This window comes from Doryrhamphus excisus, chromosome 14, assembly GCF_030265055.1.
Source record: "Doryrhamphus excisus isolate RoL2022-K1 chromosome 14, RoL_Dexc_1.0, whole genome shotgun sequence".
In the NCBI taxonomy this organism is placed as follows: domain Eukaryota; kingdom Metazoa; phylum Chordata; class Actinopteri; order Syngnathiformes; family Syngnathidae; genus Doryrhamphus; species Doryrhamphus excisus.
This window is the reverse complement of record NC_080479.1, coordinates 19,819,815-19,836,413: the sequence shown is the minus strand read 5'-3', so window position 1 is coordinate 19,836,413 and position 16,599 is coordinate 19,819,815. Positions and strand designations below refer to the sequence as shown.

Genomic DNA, 16,599 nt, shown 5'->3' with positions numbered 1-16,599 from the left:
TTTTTCTGTAATGCATTTCCAATAAAAATTCATTGCATATATCGGATTTTTTATAACGGATTTCGCCTATTTCAGACAAAATCTCCAGTCCCGTTCCAATGCATTTCCATGAAATTTCCCTGGCATATATCGGATGGCCGCATCGTTATGCTAATCTTGTTGATGTCACTGGCTATTGTCTTTCTCCTGGCTCCAGATTTAGGACAAATCTAAAAGTGAGTGACGTCAATAATACTAGCACAGCAGTGAATGAGATCTTAACCTCACTATTGGAAATAACGTAGGCCTGACGGGCGTAACAGGGCCTAGCTTAATTAACAATTTGTTATGCTCAGAGCCCAATAAAGTTCAATTCTCATTACCTTACGTCTCTTTTCATTGCCCAGTCCAGGTACATTGGAAACATAGTCAAGGAAGTGCCTTTTTATAACGGATAAAATCCCATTTAAGCAATATAGAAACGTATAGAACGTCTATACCTAGCGTTAACGTTTCCAAACTACAGTAAACCTCGGATATATCGGACTCTGATATATCGGAAATTCGCTCACAACGGACAGATAAAAAAGAACCGATTTTTCTGTAATGCATTTCCAATAAAAATTCATTGCATATATCGGATTTTTTATAACGGATTTCGCCTATTTCGGACAAAATCTCCAGTCCCGTTCCAATGCATTTCCATGAAATTTCCCTGGCATATATCGGATGGCCGCATCGTGGCGCTCCGATTGGCCGAATCGTGACAGGCCGCTACACGACGTCATTTGCAGCGTTGCCTGCGCGTCCAGGTACATTGGAAACATAGTCAAGGAAGTGCCTTTTTATAACGGATAAAATCCCATTTACGCATATACCGGATATAAATCCGATATATGCGTAAAACGGACATTTTCCGGTATACGCATATAACGGATTTCGCTTATATCGGACAAAACCAGTGGGAACAATTGAATCCGATATATCCAAGGTTTACTGTATTTGTATTTGTAAACATTTTCAAGAGTCATAATTTACCCCACCACAGATAGATTGCAATACTGTGGGGAAATATTGGTGATTATTCCAAGAAATAATGAAACAGGAATATGTTGAATGCATTTTGGAAACACAACACGACATAAGAGGATGATTTCCGTGCTTACTCTGCACTTCCGAAGCGAAAAGCGTCTAATTCTCCGAGCAAATTGCATCCTTTCAAATGTGGCAGTGAGCTTTTTTGTTTGGGTGTAAAAATATGCAATAACATAAACAAGCAGCCTGGCAGAACACAAACCCCTGGAAGCTTGACTGAGCTAACAAACTTGGACGGGAGGGCCCAATTATTGCAGAAAATCCCTGCACAAAAAAAAACAAAAAAAAAAAATCCTGGCTTATCCGTGCAGGAAAAACAAGCGATTTAATCACGAGGCTTAAGTGTCAGAAGCGTTTAAAACGATCCGATCAAAGTGTGCACCTTTACGCAAGACTTTAGCGTTCCAAAGCTGGAAGACCACCGTGCTTTCTCCTCGTGTTCCACCAGCTCCAGATTAGCTCTAATTGGCCTGCAGGCGGCCAGGTAGACACGCTGGAACGTTCTTTCTCTCCACGTGGAGGCTTATTGCATCACAGCTGGTGCCCGCCATTGGTATGGAGATGTGGTGATGGGGGGGGAGAAGGGGGGGGGAGTCAAGCACATTAGCCACTTCCTCGCCCGAGGCGACGCTCCATAAAGGCCTCCTCGGTGTTGTAAATGAGATGAAGTGAAAAGTGGTCATGTGGTTCAGGGGAAGCCAGACAGGAAGTGCAAAAGGGGAAATGGAAAGAATCAATAAAAGTAGTGAACATGCTTGAATAGAACAGCGATGGGCGTGTTCATAATTACACCGCAGTGGGAGTGAGGCCGATAACGAGGCTCGGGAATATCAACACGGGATAGCAAAGCCCCGACATGAGCAGCGGCGGCTTTTCTCATTTCCTCTCAGATAGACATCTAATCATACACAACAACAACAAGCTTCTTTACCCCCCGTTTCCACCTTCAGAGGGATACCTTTAAGAATGGTGGAAACTGCTTTCTTCATTGGTACCTGAACACAACAGCAGTACAACTTCAACACTATATATGTACTGTATGCATCTCCAACTCACACGTCTCTAGTACATTCATACCGGGAACCGTCAAGCGTCAAGGTTCCTCCTTACAAGACAGCGAGATGCATTCAGGGACATGCCGATCGTCACAAAAACGGCTTTATAATGCGTATGAATGAGGAAGATAACGCAAACACAGAGAGGATATTCATATTCATATATCACTCGCTTTGTAACTCTTCATTGGGATGTACTATTTGCTACATTTAATGTATGTATGCTGGAAAACAAATACATTGACATTAAATGATTGACATATTCAGTTCATTTGGAGCCGTTAATACATACAAATATATATCATTTTGAACTGTCATCTAGCTTTCTCTTCATTAAATACAGTAAAAATTTGCATATTTCACACGTAGCTGCCAATGGTGATGGTTAATTCATTTAAAAGCTGATTAATCTGATTACAAATTTTAATCTTTTGACAGCCTTTGACAACCCGATATCGAGAATTTGGGGTAAAAGTCTGTTTGTTCCAACAGTTTGGGCAGAAAATTCACATACTGAATTTGATATATGTATATATATACATACATACATATATACATACATATATACATACATATATATATACACACATACATACATATATACATACATATATACATATATATATACATATACATACATATATACATATATATATACACATACATATATATATACATACATATATACATACATATATACATACATATATACATACATATATATATACATATATACACATATATATACATATATACATACATATATACATACATATATATATATATACATATATACATATATATATATACACATATACATATACATATATACACATATACATATACATATATACACATATACATATACACATATACATACATATATATACATATATATATACATATATACATATATATATATATACACATATACATATACACATATACATATACACATATATATGCACATATATACACATATACATATACACATATATATGCACATATATACACATATATATACACACACATACATATACATATATATACACATATACATATATATACACATACATATATATACACATACATACATATACACATACATATACACATACATACATATGCACATATATATACACATATATATACACATATATATACACACACATACATATACATATATATACACATATATACATATACATATATATACACATACATATATATACACATACATACATATACATATACATACACACATATATATACATATACATACACACACATATATATATATATATATATAAATATACATATATATACATATATATATAGTCTAATAAAATACACTTGTGTCAAATTGTAAAGCAGGTGTATTTATTGGTAACAATCTGGCTAACTGTTCTAATGGGATGTCGGCCTCTGCACACGTTGCTACTAAATCTTCAACCAACTGTAACGCCTGTGCTTGTTATTACGACAGTTATTACGATGTTTTGTGTAGGCGGACATTATTTTGAAGTTCCGTGTTTGTGGCGAATGCGTACTCACGGCTAAGACTAGCTAGTACTACGTTCAACGTACTTCTCGTATTTTTTGCACGTCTTCATTGTAACATTGTAAAACGTTCCTTCCATCAAAGCCTTAAAACACTCAAGGAAAATAAATATACTCATTGAGGCCGAGTCACGCACACACAACCGCTTAGCGTGCTAAACTAAGCTAACCCCTGCTAGCTTCCAATCACGTTCTATAAGCAAACATTTAGCCAACTTTCACCGGCATTTATCGCCATTTCAACCTGTTTAAGTCGGGAGGTCCGTCGAGTAAATACTTCCCTTCTCCTCATGATGACCGCGTATGATTAATCTTAATTAATTAACCATTAATCAGCTGTGCTTGTTTACATGTATCAGTTATACCAGTAAAACAAATCATTGGAAGAATCCATCCCAGTGTACCGGTACATAAAATATCACCCAACACCGATCCCTCTTGCTGCTTCTTTTTATTCTCACGCATGTTAAGAAGCAGCGTTAGCCCCATATTAATGGGACTCACGAGGTCAAACAGGCAATTTATTTGAGGCGGGCTTCCACAAATAAATGACCGTATGGTAAGAACACACGGTAGGCGGGTCTAAAGTCTACTTCAATCTCCCGACAGCAGCAAAAGGATGTGATGACATCACGGCAGCAAAGCAGGCCTTGAGAAATATTGTTTCTTTTCACCGTTGCAGAGCTCTGTTGCTATGGGAACGTGCTGACAGAAGGGGGGGGGGGAGTTACGGAAGAAAAAAACCCAGACTGTCCTTGATGCCTACTTCTCAACAGTGAATAAAATATATGATTAGATTTTAAAAGAGGCCCCCTACAGGTGGGAGGTGATAATACATCTTTAAGTAAAGTTTACAGAGGCCAGAAGCAACAAGCATTTTTTTGTGGGGGGGGTTTTTATAGCTCAGCAGCTGCTATGATTTTACCAGCGGGTAAATAGGATTAAAATAAAAGCAGATTTAACGCCTGCCTCTGCATGAACGGCAAGAAATTAATCTTCTTATGTTATTTAGCTCACAGGTAACACCTCACCTGACTTGCACCTTTTTACACTTTTGACCTGCAAAATGAGACCTGCAAGGGGGGTCGGGGGGTGGGTGGAATCTCCCAGTAGAATGGGGGCAGGGGGGGGCATTCACACTGGTCCCCTTTGGCCTCCCCGTGGCCTCCAGCACAACAAGGCCTGATTAGCATTTACAAGGCCCATCATATATGACATGCAAAAAAACTGGGCTTCCCACAGAGTCATTTGGACCGCCACAAATAGATTTGGAAATGCTAAAGCTACTTACCATTAAGAGACGGCTTCAAACTTCGGACCGCCGAGTCGGATTCGGGATCCAATACATTTTAAAAAGATAAATCGCTACTATCAGGTTAGCGGCACAAACCGGAAGTGTTTCTATGCACACAGGGGTGTGACCAATCACAGTGGAGTGGGTGTACCTGGAGGCGGGACCGTTGACAACAGACCATTTACACGGGAACCAAGAAATCCTAAGAAATCCAGCTTGAATAGGTGTTGAATGGGAGCGTGTGGTTCCACCTCCGTACAGCAGATGGCGTCGTTGCTCTGCTTCTTTAATTTAGTCTTATTTTGTTGCCTCTTTATTTTTTACTATTTATCATATTTTTTTGCTCACTTTTATAGTCTCAATGAATGCTTGGCATTTGTTTTGACTGGTGCAAATGCTCGATTCCCTGCATTCACATTTTTTTTCCACATAACACCGTCACGCATTAGCATTTGGCTAAATACTGTGACATGTGATATCTTAAGTGTGAACGATGGACTCGCAGCATAATAACACACAATAATAATAATATTAATCAAACCGCATCTGTGCTTTTTGAATGCTAATGATTGCTTTTATTTTGTTTATACAACAAATGCTACTCTTGTAGCATCCCCGCTGCAACAGCGTCAGGCCAATAACGTCCATTTTGAAGAACGCACAGAAAAGACAAAGATGTGTTTGTTTCGCTTAGCGTTAAAGTTGGGTAAAATAAAAATAAAAAATAAAAAGCTTTTAACCCTAAGGCTTCAAAGCATGACGGTTCCACTTGTAAATGCTTGAATCTCAGGTTTGTGATGCATGATGGCCCATGTTAATGTGAAGGTTTGATTCCCAGCATTCCCCGCTGACAGTGTGTCAACACACAATACTTCAGGGTAAAACGCCGCTTCTACTACTACTACTACACACTGTATTTTGTATAGAAATACATAGAAGTACCAGTACTGTACTGATAATACTGACATTTATATGCTGGAATCTCAGCAGTTGTAAACAAATATGGAGGAACAGATGGAATGGGAATGTTTGACTCTCAGTATGCACCCATTCATTCATTCCTTCATTCATTCATTCATTCATTCATGGAGATATTCCCACCCTAAAGAGTGTGAGCAAACTTTTAGGAAACTTTTGTCGCCGACACCAACACAAAGAGGGGTATACACCCAATACATGTGTCGTAAAGGTGGGGGGTGTTGATAAAAGCACACCGTGTTATGTAATCTTCCAGGTTCTGCCCAACAACAGCCAAACTAGCAACAAAAGTGTGCGGGGGGCAGCGGGGGGCAGCGGGGGTCCTGCCATTCCCAAGCTAATAAGTACCAACATGTGCGGAAAGTGTGCTAAAGTCAAAGAAAACCGACTAAAGAAAAGAAGCGGACTCACCTGCGACACCAGCGGGATCAGCGTCTGCTCCACCGAGCGAGTTTTGATTTCCAGGCCGGAGTCGAAGTTGCCGTGGCCGCACGGAGGTGAAGCCATGCCCGCCGAGCAGCGCCTCTCCGCCCGGCCCGAGTTCAAGCGCGACGCCGCCGACTTCGACTTCGCCCTGGAGCTCCGAGCCCGGTGCCGATGGTGTACGGACGGGGAGGACTCCCTGCTTCACCTCGCCGAGGCTCCGCTTAGCTTTTAGCCACGCCGAGTTTTACGGCGCCCGCTCCTTCTTCGACCCGGCGTGGAAGTTGACTGGAGCTCGGCGAGGCGGAGACGACGAGTTTATAGACCGCCGACCGCGGCGCACCACCCTGGGCAGGCGCGTGCATGCTCATGCATGCGCACGCACCCTGCAAGTGAATGTGGAGGCTGGGTGGGTGCGCGCCATGTTTGTGCTGCCTGACCGCAATGTTGGAAACCTCGGCGAGGACTTCAACCGCAACACATCCGTGGTGGTTTTTGTCACAAGTCTTTACGTTCGTGTTTTTACTCACATTTCATTCATGAAATAATAATGAAATATACTTGGAAAATCTTCCAAATAGGACATCATAGGAACATATGACATGAATCCGTTCCAGGGTCAAGCTGCGGCCACCATAGAACTGCTATAAAAGCCTTCCTAAACAATGTCTAAAGTCACATTTTAACATGCTTAGCTTGCATACCAGTGTCAAAAGAAGTCGTAAAACTGTTACCGCTTACTGGTCTCCACGGTAGTACAAGTAGAAGTAGTAGACGTAGTACTGCAGAAAAAGTCAAATTAACTGTTATACAAGCTAAAACATAAGTGGTAAAAAACAGCAAAAGATTATTTAAACTGTTTAAATGAAGAAAAAAAAACGCAAAATCTAAAAAGTACAACCAGAAATAATTTTTTTACAAGCGTAAAAATAAGAGGTAAAACCAGGAATGTATTCTAAGTGCGCGTAAAAGTAATAAAACCCAGTGTAAACCCAGAAAATTCTTAAAAAGTCGTACATAGTTTCTCCTTGAAGATGATAAAAGTTTTTATCTATTTACAAGTGGGGCAAAAAGTGGTAAAAAATAATAGTTTTTTTAATTGTGAAAAAAAAATAGTAAAGCGTAAATGAAGTAGAGAATACTACTAATAATAAAGAAGTAGAGAAAAGTAAGTTAAATGATTGTTTTAACTGTCATGTAAGTGTAAAAAGAAGTAGTAAACCAAGAAAAAGACATCCGGCGAGGGTTCACATATCTGTCGTCTGTTCCAGAGTCAAACAGTGCCCATCATTAAGGCTCCTGCACGCCAACCACTCGTCCACTGTGCAGCCCTGTTTGCAGGTTGTGAAGAAATCAACATACTTTGGCTTTTTAGCCTGTTTTTTCTGCACGGTGATTGAATGGTTAGCATACAGGCTTCACAGCTAGGAGACCCGTGGTCGATTCCAACCTCGGCCATCTATTCAACATACGTTTGGGTCGGTCCCATGCTTCTTACCGCTATTTATTTCAAAGCCTACAGCCATGTTTTAGTACAACTGCTTGCTTACATGTATCACACACACACGCACACACACACACACACACACACACACACACACACACACACACACACACACTGTAAGGGCATGCAAGGCATTTGGCTGCTTTGGGTGTTTTTTGTGCCACTTTGATGAAGAGATAATAATCTGCATGTTTCTCCTTCATCGCCCCTCAGGCTCTCTTTGGAGCGTCACCGTGATAACAAGCTCATTGTGCCGCGCACACTCGTGCCCCCCCCCCCAACACACACACACACACACACACTATAGACCATTCCATTCTGCTGGCGCTTGATAAGTTGTAGAGGCGAATGGAGATAACAGAAGGAGATGCTTGTGAATGTTAGCTGGGAAATAGTTAGGTTATCTAAAAAAACACAAAAGAAGCGTGCACAGTGCTGCAGTGCCCCCCCCCCCCCCCCAGCCTACCCTTCCCTGCACATACCCCCCCCCCCCCCTGCTGTGAAACAGGCTTGTTTTGCTAAACAGTGTCTCATTTGTTCCGGAATATTCAATATTTACCCAAGTGCCTCTAATCTCTTTTAGGCACGTTGCATTTTTTGACAACTTGCCTGCAAACTTCTGCAAGCAGTGTGTGTGTGTATGTGTGTGCTTGTGTGTGTGTGTGTGTGTGTGTGTGTGTGAGAAAGGTACAAGGGCACCACTGTTTAAGCTACAGTAGAATAGCCCTCAATAGCGAAGGCCTCCGCCAAGGCTGACCTGTTACGAAAAGTGAATTGTGCTTGTTCAATTGCATTTTGGCTAGTTACACTTTGTGCAATCAGCAGCACGCTCTGACAATAACCAGGCAGTGCGTGGCAATAAATGTCCAATTAGCTTATGGTGGAAGAGCAAATCATGTTATTATGAACAAAAGAAGACACAATTAACCATATTAAAGCCCAATTAACTTGCTAACAAATGATGATTACGAGGATGGGGGCTGTACCATTTTGATAAACGGGGGAAATGTCAAAAAGAGAAAAATAAACTTTTAACAAAAGTGAACTTTTTTGGTAAAAAAGACCACATAATATTCCATAACAAATGTCAAATCAGGAGTTAAGTCTCATATTTTGGAAGATTTCCTTGCCATCTGATAGCGAGTATGCTACTTCCTGTGACCTGTTGAATAACGAGGGTCGTTATGTTCACAAGAAGTGGACTTTATCATTTTTTTCGAATGTCAAAAAGACAAAAAATACAAGTCAAAACAATTGGAAAGTGCCGTTTTATGGTGATTTTGTGGTGATCTGATAGTTAGCATGCTACTTCCCGGTTCCTGGATACTGACATAAGATGTTAAACTGGACTATACCACTTTCCCATGACGGTTTACATTTTAAAACCATTTTTTAAATGAAAAGTAAAAACTATTGTAAAGTCATATTTAGGGGTGATTTTTCTGGTGATCTGATCGTTAGCATGCTACTTCCTGGTTCCTGGAGAATGCTAGGAAGACACAGTAAGGACCATACCACTTTTCCATTGTCACAAAGATCATACCACAGTGGCTAAAACACACGTGCCACATTTTCGGGGAGTGGGGGATAGTTTCAGATCATCTGATAGTTAGCATGCTACTTCCTGGATATTGACATAATATGTTAAACTGGACTATACCACTTTCCCAAGACGGCTTACATTTTAAAACCACTTTTTAAAATCCTCTATGAAAAGTAAAAACTATTGTAAAGTCATATTTAGGGGTGATTTTTTCTGGTGATCTGATAGTTAGCATGCTACTTCCTGGTTCCTGGAGAATGCTAGGAAGACACAGTAAGGACCATACCACTTTTCCATTGTCACAAAGATCATACCACAGTGGCTAAAACACACGTGCCACGTTTTCGGGGAGTGGGGGATAGTTTCAGATCATCTGATAGTTAGCATGCTACTTCCTGGATATTGACATAATATGTTAAACTGGACTATACCACTTTCCCAAGACGGCTTACATTTTAAAACCATTTTTTAAAAATCCTCTATGAAAAGTAAAAACCATTGTAAAGTCATATTTAGGGGTGATTTTTCTGGTGATCTGATCGTTAGCATGCTACTTCCTGGTTCCTGGAGAATGCTAGGAAGACACAGTAAGGACCATACCACTTTTCCATTGTCACAAAGATCATACCACAGTGGCTAAAACACACGTGCCACATTTTCGGGGAGTGGGGGATAGTTTCAGATCATCTGATAGTTAGCATGCTACTTCCTGGATATTGACATAATATGTTAAACTGGACTATACCACCTACCCATGACGGCTTACATTTTAAAACCATTTTTTAAAAATCCTCTATGAAAAGTAAAAACCATTGTAAAGTCATATTTAGGGGTGATTTTTCTGGTGATCTGATCGTTAGCATGCTACTTCCTGGTTCCTGGAGAATGCTAGGAAGACACAGTAAGGACCATACCACTTTTCCATTGTCACAAAGATCATACCACAGTGGCTAAAACACACGTGCCACATTTTCGGGGAATGGGGGATAGTTTCAGATCATCTGATAGTTAGCATGCTACTTCCTGGATATTGACATAATATGTTAAACTGGACTATACCACTTTCCCAAGACGGCTTACATTTTAAAACCATTTTTTAAAAATCCTCTATGAAAAGTAAAAACCATTGTAAAGTCATATTTAGGGGTGATTTTTCTGGTGATCTGATCGTTAGCATGCTACTTCCTGGTTCCTGGAGAATGCTAGGAAGACACAGTAAGGACCATACCACTTTTCCATTGTCACAAAGATCATACCACAGTGGCTAAAACACACGTGCCACATTTTCGGGGAATGGGGGATAGTTTCAGATCATCTGATAGTTAGCATGCTACTTCCTGGATATTGACATAATATGTTAAACTGGACTATACCACTTACCCATGACCATTTTAAAACCATTTTTTAAATCCTCTATGAAAAGTAAAAACCATTGTAAAGTCATATTTAGGGGTGATTTTTTTCTGGTGATCTGATCGTTAGCATGCTACTTCCTGGTTCCTGGAGAATGCTAGGAACACACAGTAAGGACCATACCACTTTTCCATTGTCACAAAGATCATACCACAGTGGCTAAAACACACGTGCCACATTTTCGGGGAATGGGGGATAGTTTCAGATCATCTGATAGTTAGCATGCTACTTCCTGGATATTGACATAATATGTTAAACTGGACTATACCACTTTCCCAAGACGGCTTACATTTTAAAACCATTTTTTAAAAATCCTCTATGAAAAGTAAAAACCATTGTAAAGTCATATTTAGGGGTGATTTTTCTGGTGATCTGATCGTTAGCATGCTACTTCCTGGTTCCTGGAGAATGCTAGGAAGACACAGTAAGGACCATACCACTTTTCCATTGTCACAAAGATCATACCACAGTGGCTAAAACACACGTGCCACATTTTGGGGATGTGGGGGATAGTTTCAGATCATCTGATAGTTAGCATGCTACTTCCTGGATATTGACATAATATGTTAAACTGGACTATACCACTTTCCCATGACGGCTTACATTTTAAAACCATTTTTTAAAAACCTCTATGAAAAGTAAAAACTATTGTAAAGTCATATTTAGGGGTGATTTTCCTGGTGATCTGATCGTTAGCATGCTACTTCCTGGTTCCTGGAGAATGCTAGGAAGACACAGTAAGGACCATACCACTTTTCCATTGTCACAAAGATCATACCACAGTGGCTAAAACACACGTGCCACATTTTCGGGGAATGGGGGATAGTTTCAGATCATCTGATAGTTAGCATGCTACTTCCTGGATATTGACATAATATGTTAAACTGGACTATACCACTTTCCCAAGACGGCTTACATTTTAAAACCATTTTTTAAAAACCCTCTATGAAAAGTAAAAACTATTGTAAAGTCATATTTAGGGGTGATTTTTTCTGGTGATCTGATAGTTAGCATGCTACTTCCTGGTTCCTGGAGAATGCTAGGAAGACACAGTAAGGACCATACCACTTTTCCATTGTCACAAAGATCATACCACAGTGGCTAAAACACACGTGCCACATTTTCGGGGAATGGGGGATAGTTTCAGATCATCTGATAGTTAGCATGCTACTTCCTGGATATTGACATAATATGTTAAACTGGACTATACCACTTTCCCAAGACGGCTTACATTTTAAAACCAATTTTTAAAATCCTCTATGAAAAGTAAAAACCATTGTAAAGTCATATTTAGGGGTGATTTTTTTCTGGTGATCTGATCGTTAGCATGCTACTTCCTGGTTCCTGGAGAATGCTAGGAAGACACAGTAAGGACCATACCACTTTTCCATTGTCACAAAGATCATACTATTCTCCAAAGTGGTGAAAACACACGTGCCACATTTTGGGGGAGTGGGGGATAGTTTCTGATCATCTGATAGTTAGCATGCTACTTCCTGGAGAATGCCTTGAGACATTAGAAACACAAGAACAATATTGTATCACTTTTCCATTCTGACTTAAATGTTAAAAAAAACATAAAAATCCTCTAAGAAATGTGGAAGCAAGCATGTTTTCTGCGTATCTGACAGCGAGCATGCTACTTCCTGGTTCATGCAGAATGATGTGAGATGTTCGAAATGCGTGCTCGGGAATGTTCTATACCTTTTCATTTAGATTAGGTTACATTTACGCGACAAAAACGTAGCAAAAAGTGGACATGATCAAAGCAACTCCTGTTGCTGAAACGACTCAAATGTAATACGCATGCCAGGCCACTAGGAGGTGCTGTGACTTACATGTAAGCTTGGCCATCGTTTCAGTTTGAACGATTCTGGCTCAGATTCTGCGTTACAATACCGATTCCTAAATAATTTCGATTGCGATGCATGTTTCTGTCTGCCTCAATGTTGGTGTAAGCTATTTTTTATTAATATTTGTTATCAATATGTTACACAAGTTGCATTGAGCTGGATGATCTTTTTTATGAAGTTAAACCAAACTTTTTGGCTTCTTCTTCGTTGGTGTTGGCGGCTATTTTGTCTGGTCGACTAAGTGGACATCGAAACTAGGAATCGAAATAAAAACATTTGGGCAATGTGAATCCCAACCCTACTTATACTGTATGTGATGCGTTCATGAAGACTTCGGTAAATATTATGACTCCATTAGATGAAGTGTTTTCTACCAGCTCACAGTCAGCACTCGTGCCCTCCAAAAAGCACTCATTTGCAGTTGGAACGTCTCATGGAGATCGGTTGTGTAATCCATTAAAAAAAAAAAACCAAAAACTGGTCCTCACAAGGTAGCAAAGGGAGCAAATGGCGTGTCGTCCCTAAGCGCTTCTCGCTTTTTGCAGGCTCTTTTGGGAAGTGCTGACTTTCACCCCCGCCTGTCCGCGTCAGTCCTTCGGGCAGATTGCGGGACAGCAACTGCTGAGCGCAGAAGACAAGGCTGTGATTCTTTTTTTTTTCTTTTTTTTAATTTCACCGGCACGTAGCGACATGTAAATTGAGCTCACGTCGACGGTTGAAACTGGGATTAGACAGGGAGGGTTGCCAGGGAAACGCACACCTTGCATCTCCCCGGCTTTAATAATTCCAGCATGAAACGCCGTGTTTCACATCCTATGCAAGAATATTTCATATCTTGGCTATCTTGTGTTTTGTTGCTGCTGGGGAAAAGCGGATTTGAACACTTGAGGCTTACCCGGTCCTGACAGGCACCTTCACGTGAACTTTACCTGGCTAACGTCAAACTGGCAACATCTCGTTCATGCACTTGTTTTTTTGGGGGTTTCTGTGTGCTTTTATTTTGGGTATTTAACTCATTTATTGTTTTGTTTTTGATCCGGCGGCGTTTATGCGATGGCAGCACGTGTTTTGTGGTATTTGGCTTTGGATGATTGCTGACTTTGGAGCGTTTAGACATGGCCGCGCGGTAGCCGCCGCAGCCAAATGTACAAACAACGAGCATGGCTAATGAGGAGCGGGTCATCTGTCTGCCAAGCAGTCGCCCTCGGGCAGCAGCAGGCTAATTGAACGACTCCGACACAAACACACGCAAAACAAAAGCAACAAAAGACGGCTCTTACATCATCACATTAGCCGCTTGCTTTTCATTATCTTTATGTGTGCATACGCAGTATAGTAAAACTACATGCAACAACTACATTCACTTCAAACTAAATGATATTATTTAATTTAAATTAGGGGGGTCCGATATCGATATTGTCCATCTCTGAATTTCTGATACAGATACCAGCCAACACCGACGTGTGTAACATGACATACCTCCTGTGTTGGAATGAACACATATGTCTTATATAGCATTTTAAAAATGATCGGGAAAAAAGCCGATACTGATATCAACTGATATCACATTCTTATGCTGATATCGTGGCAATAATTATCGTACAGTAAACCTCGGATATATCGGATTCAATTGTTCCCACTGGTTTTGTCCGATATAAGCGAAATCCGTTATATGCGTATACCGGGAAATGTCCGTTTTACGCATATATGGGATTTATATCCGGTATATGCGTAAATGGGATTTTATCCGTTATAAAAAGGCACTTCCTTGACTATGTTTCCAATGTACCTGGACGCGCAGGCAACGCTGCAAACGCTGCAAATGACGTCGTATAGCGGCCTGTCACCATTCGGTGAATCGGAGCGCCACGATGCGGCCATCCGATATATGCCAGGGAAATTTCATGGAAATGCATTGGAACGGGACTGGAGATTTTGTCCGAAATAGGCGAAATCCGTTATAAAAAATCCGATATATGCAATGAATTTTTATTGGAAATGCATTACAGAAAAATCGGTTCTTTTTTATCTGTCCGTTGTGAGCCAATTTCCGATATATCCGAGTCCGATATATCCGAGGTTTACTGTATATCTCTAAATTAAATCCTTCTATTCATCTTCTACCACTTATCGGAGATCGGGTCGCAGGGAAGCCCAGACATCCCTTTTCCCCAGCTACTCAGTCCAGCGCCTTCTGACGGATCCCGAGGCGTTCCCAGGCCAGTTGAGAGGGAAAGGGAGAATGCGAGCCCGGCTATCCTACAGAAAAACCTGAATTTCGGCCGCTTGTACTCGTAATCTTGTCCTTTCCGTCTCTACCTAAAGCCAAAAGTGAGGGTAGGAATGTAGATTGACACACCCGGAAACAGCACTCCACCCTTTTCCGGGCGGGAACCATGGACTTGGCCTTAGAGGTGATGATTCTCACCCTGGCCACTTCACGTTTGGCTGGGAAATTACTATTGTTTCACCCTGGACTGGTGGCCAGCCAATCACAGGGCACATATAGACAAACAACCATTCACACTCACATTCATACCGATGGACAATTTGGCGTTTTACACGGACACTTTACCTCAAGAGGTCGCCAAATGCATCATAGAGAGCGTCTTTCATGCTGACAGCTGTTTGGCGGCCATCCTCCCAACTCCAGGGCCACTCGTGCACGTGAGATCCCGCCTTACTCTGCCAGTTCCGTCCCGGCTGAGCCACGAGGGGGCGGACCCCCGACTGAGACGGCGGCAATCTATACACCCCGTGACGGCGTGTTGTCTTTGTCACGTGAACACAAGTCAACACAGATACAACCCTTCCTCGTCCTGCTCTCCATCGATTCCTCCACCCGCATCCCTCCACTCCTGTCCTTGTTGTCATCCTCCATCCTTCAGCTTAAGGCTTCCATGCACTCCATCTTCTCCTTGATCGCATCAAACGCTCGCCTGGCGAACACTTTGTGACAAAAGTGTCGCCTCAACACTTTGAAAAGACCCGGCGGCTTTATTTTGGAACAAGCTCAGCTGCCTGACTGGAAGATAGCTCAGCTGTGACCAATTATTCCCAGTCAACACTTGGAGAGGACTTAAAGGGAGTGTGACATGTCGATAGGAGGGGTTATCTTGTCTGGTGATGCAAACAAATATGACATTTAAATAAGTGGCATGCACATTTTTATTCCACCTGGCTCAGACGAGTTCTTAACGCGGTCTATGCTACTCAGGGGCTTTTAAAATGAGCCAAGTGGGGCATTATTGTTGGTTTTAAAAAAATGAAATTTCATAAATCTGTGCAGTGGCAAGAGCAAAAGAGCTTTAAGGTCTTTAGCTCCCCCGAAAAACCCCAAACCGTTGCTGCCATACTCCATTTTAGATACATAATTGTTATATCTGAAAAAATAAACACTTTTCATATTCATATTGCTGGCCAAATTCCCTTTTGGTTACATCGTTTAGGGGTGGTATACAAATGAAAGCAGGGATAGTTTAAAAACACACCAACCTCATGGTATCACACTTATTATTATGTACAACAAACATTTAAACATATTCATACGTATAAAAAGCTTTGAAAGTAGGATATGGCCCCTTTAAAGAAACCTGAAATTTACAGTATAGTAACAATGCTACACTTTTAATTGCTTTATCTTTTGTGAATGTATTTTGCCCCCTACTGGACATCTTTCCATGTTGCACCCCAGTGAAAGAAATTTAAACTAATTTAGATTAGGTTTAGATTACTACTATTACTAATGTTATTGCCAGTAATATTACTACACGATTATTAACAGTATTCCCAGTATTATTGGTAGTCTCGTGACTTGAACAGCAAGCTAAAAGGTGCGGAACGTTTGTTCTCCAACGAGTGTTTTACTACGATCGCCATCACTGTGACTCCATTTCAAGCTG

At 40.9% G+C, this 16,599-nt stretch overlaps 1 protein-coding gene across 3 annotated transcripts in view; it reads right to left on the bottom strand.

Annotated features, from left to right (window-relative positions):
* LOC131101619 (alpha-catulin-like) overlaps positions 1–6,725 on the bottom strand; it is a 46,545-nt gene extending 39,820 nt beyond the window's left edge. For all 3 annotated transcript variants that reach the window (XM_058046921.1, XM_058046923.1, XM_058046922.1), the window contains exon 1: positions 6,373–6,725. In XM_058046921.1, coding sequence (XP_057902904.1) covers positions 6,373–6,468 — 96 coding nt within the window. In that variant the 5' untranslated portion in view covers positions 6,469–6,725. The remainder of the gene's footprint in view (positions 1–6,372) is intronic.
* Between the last annotated feature and the right edge of the window lie 9,874 nt (positions 6,726–16,599).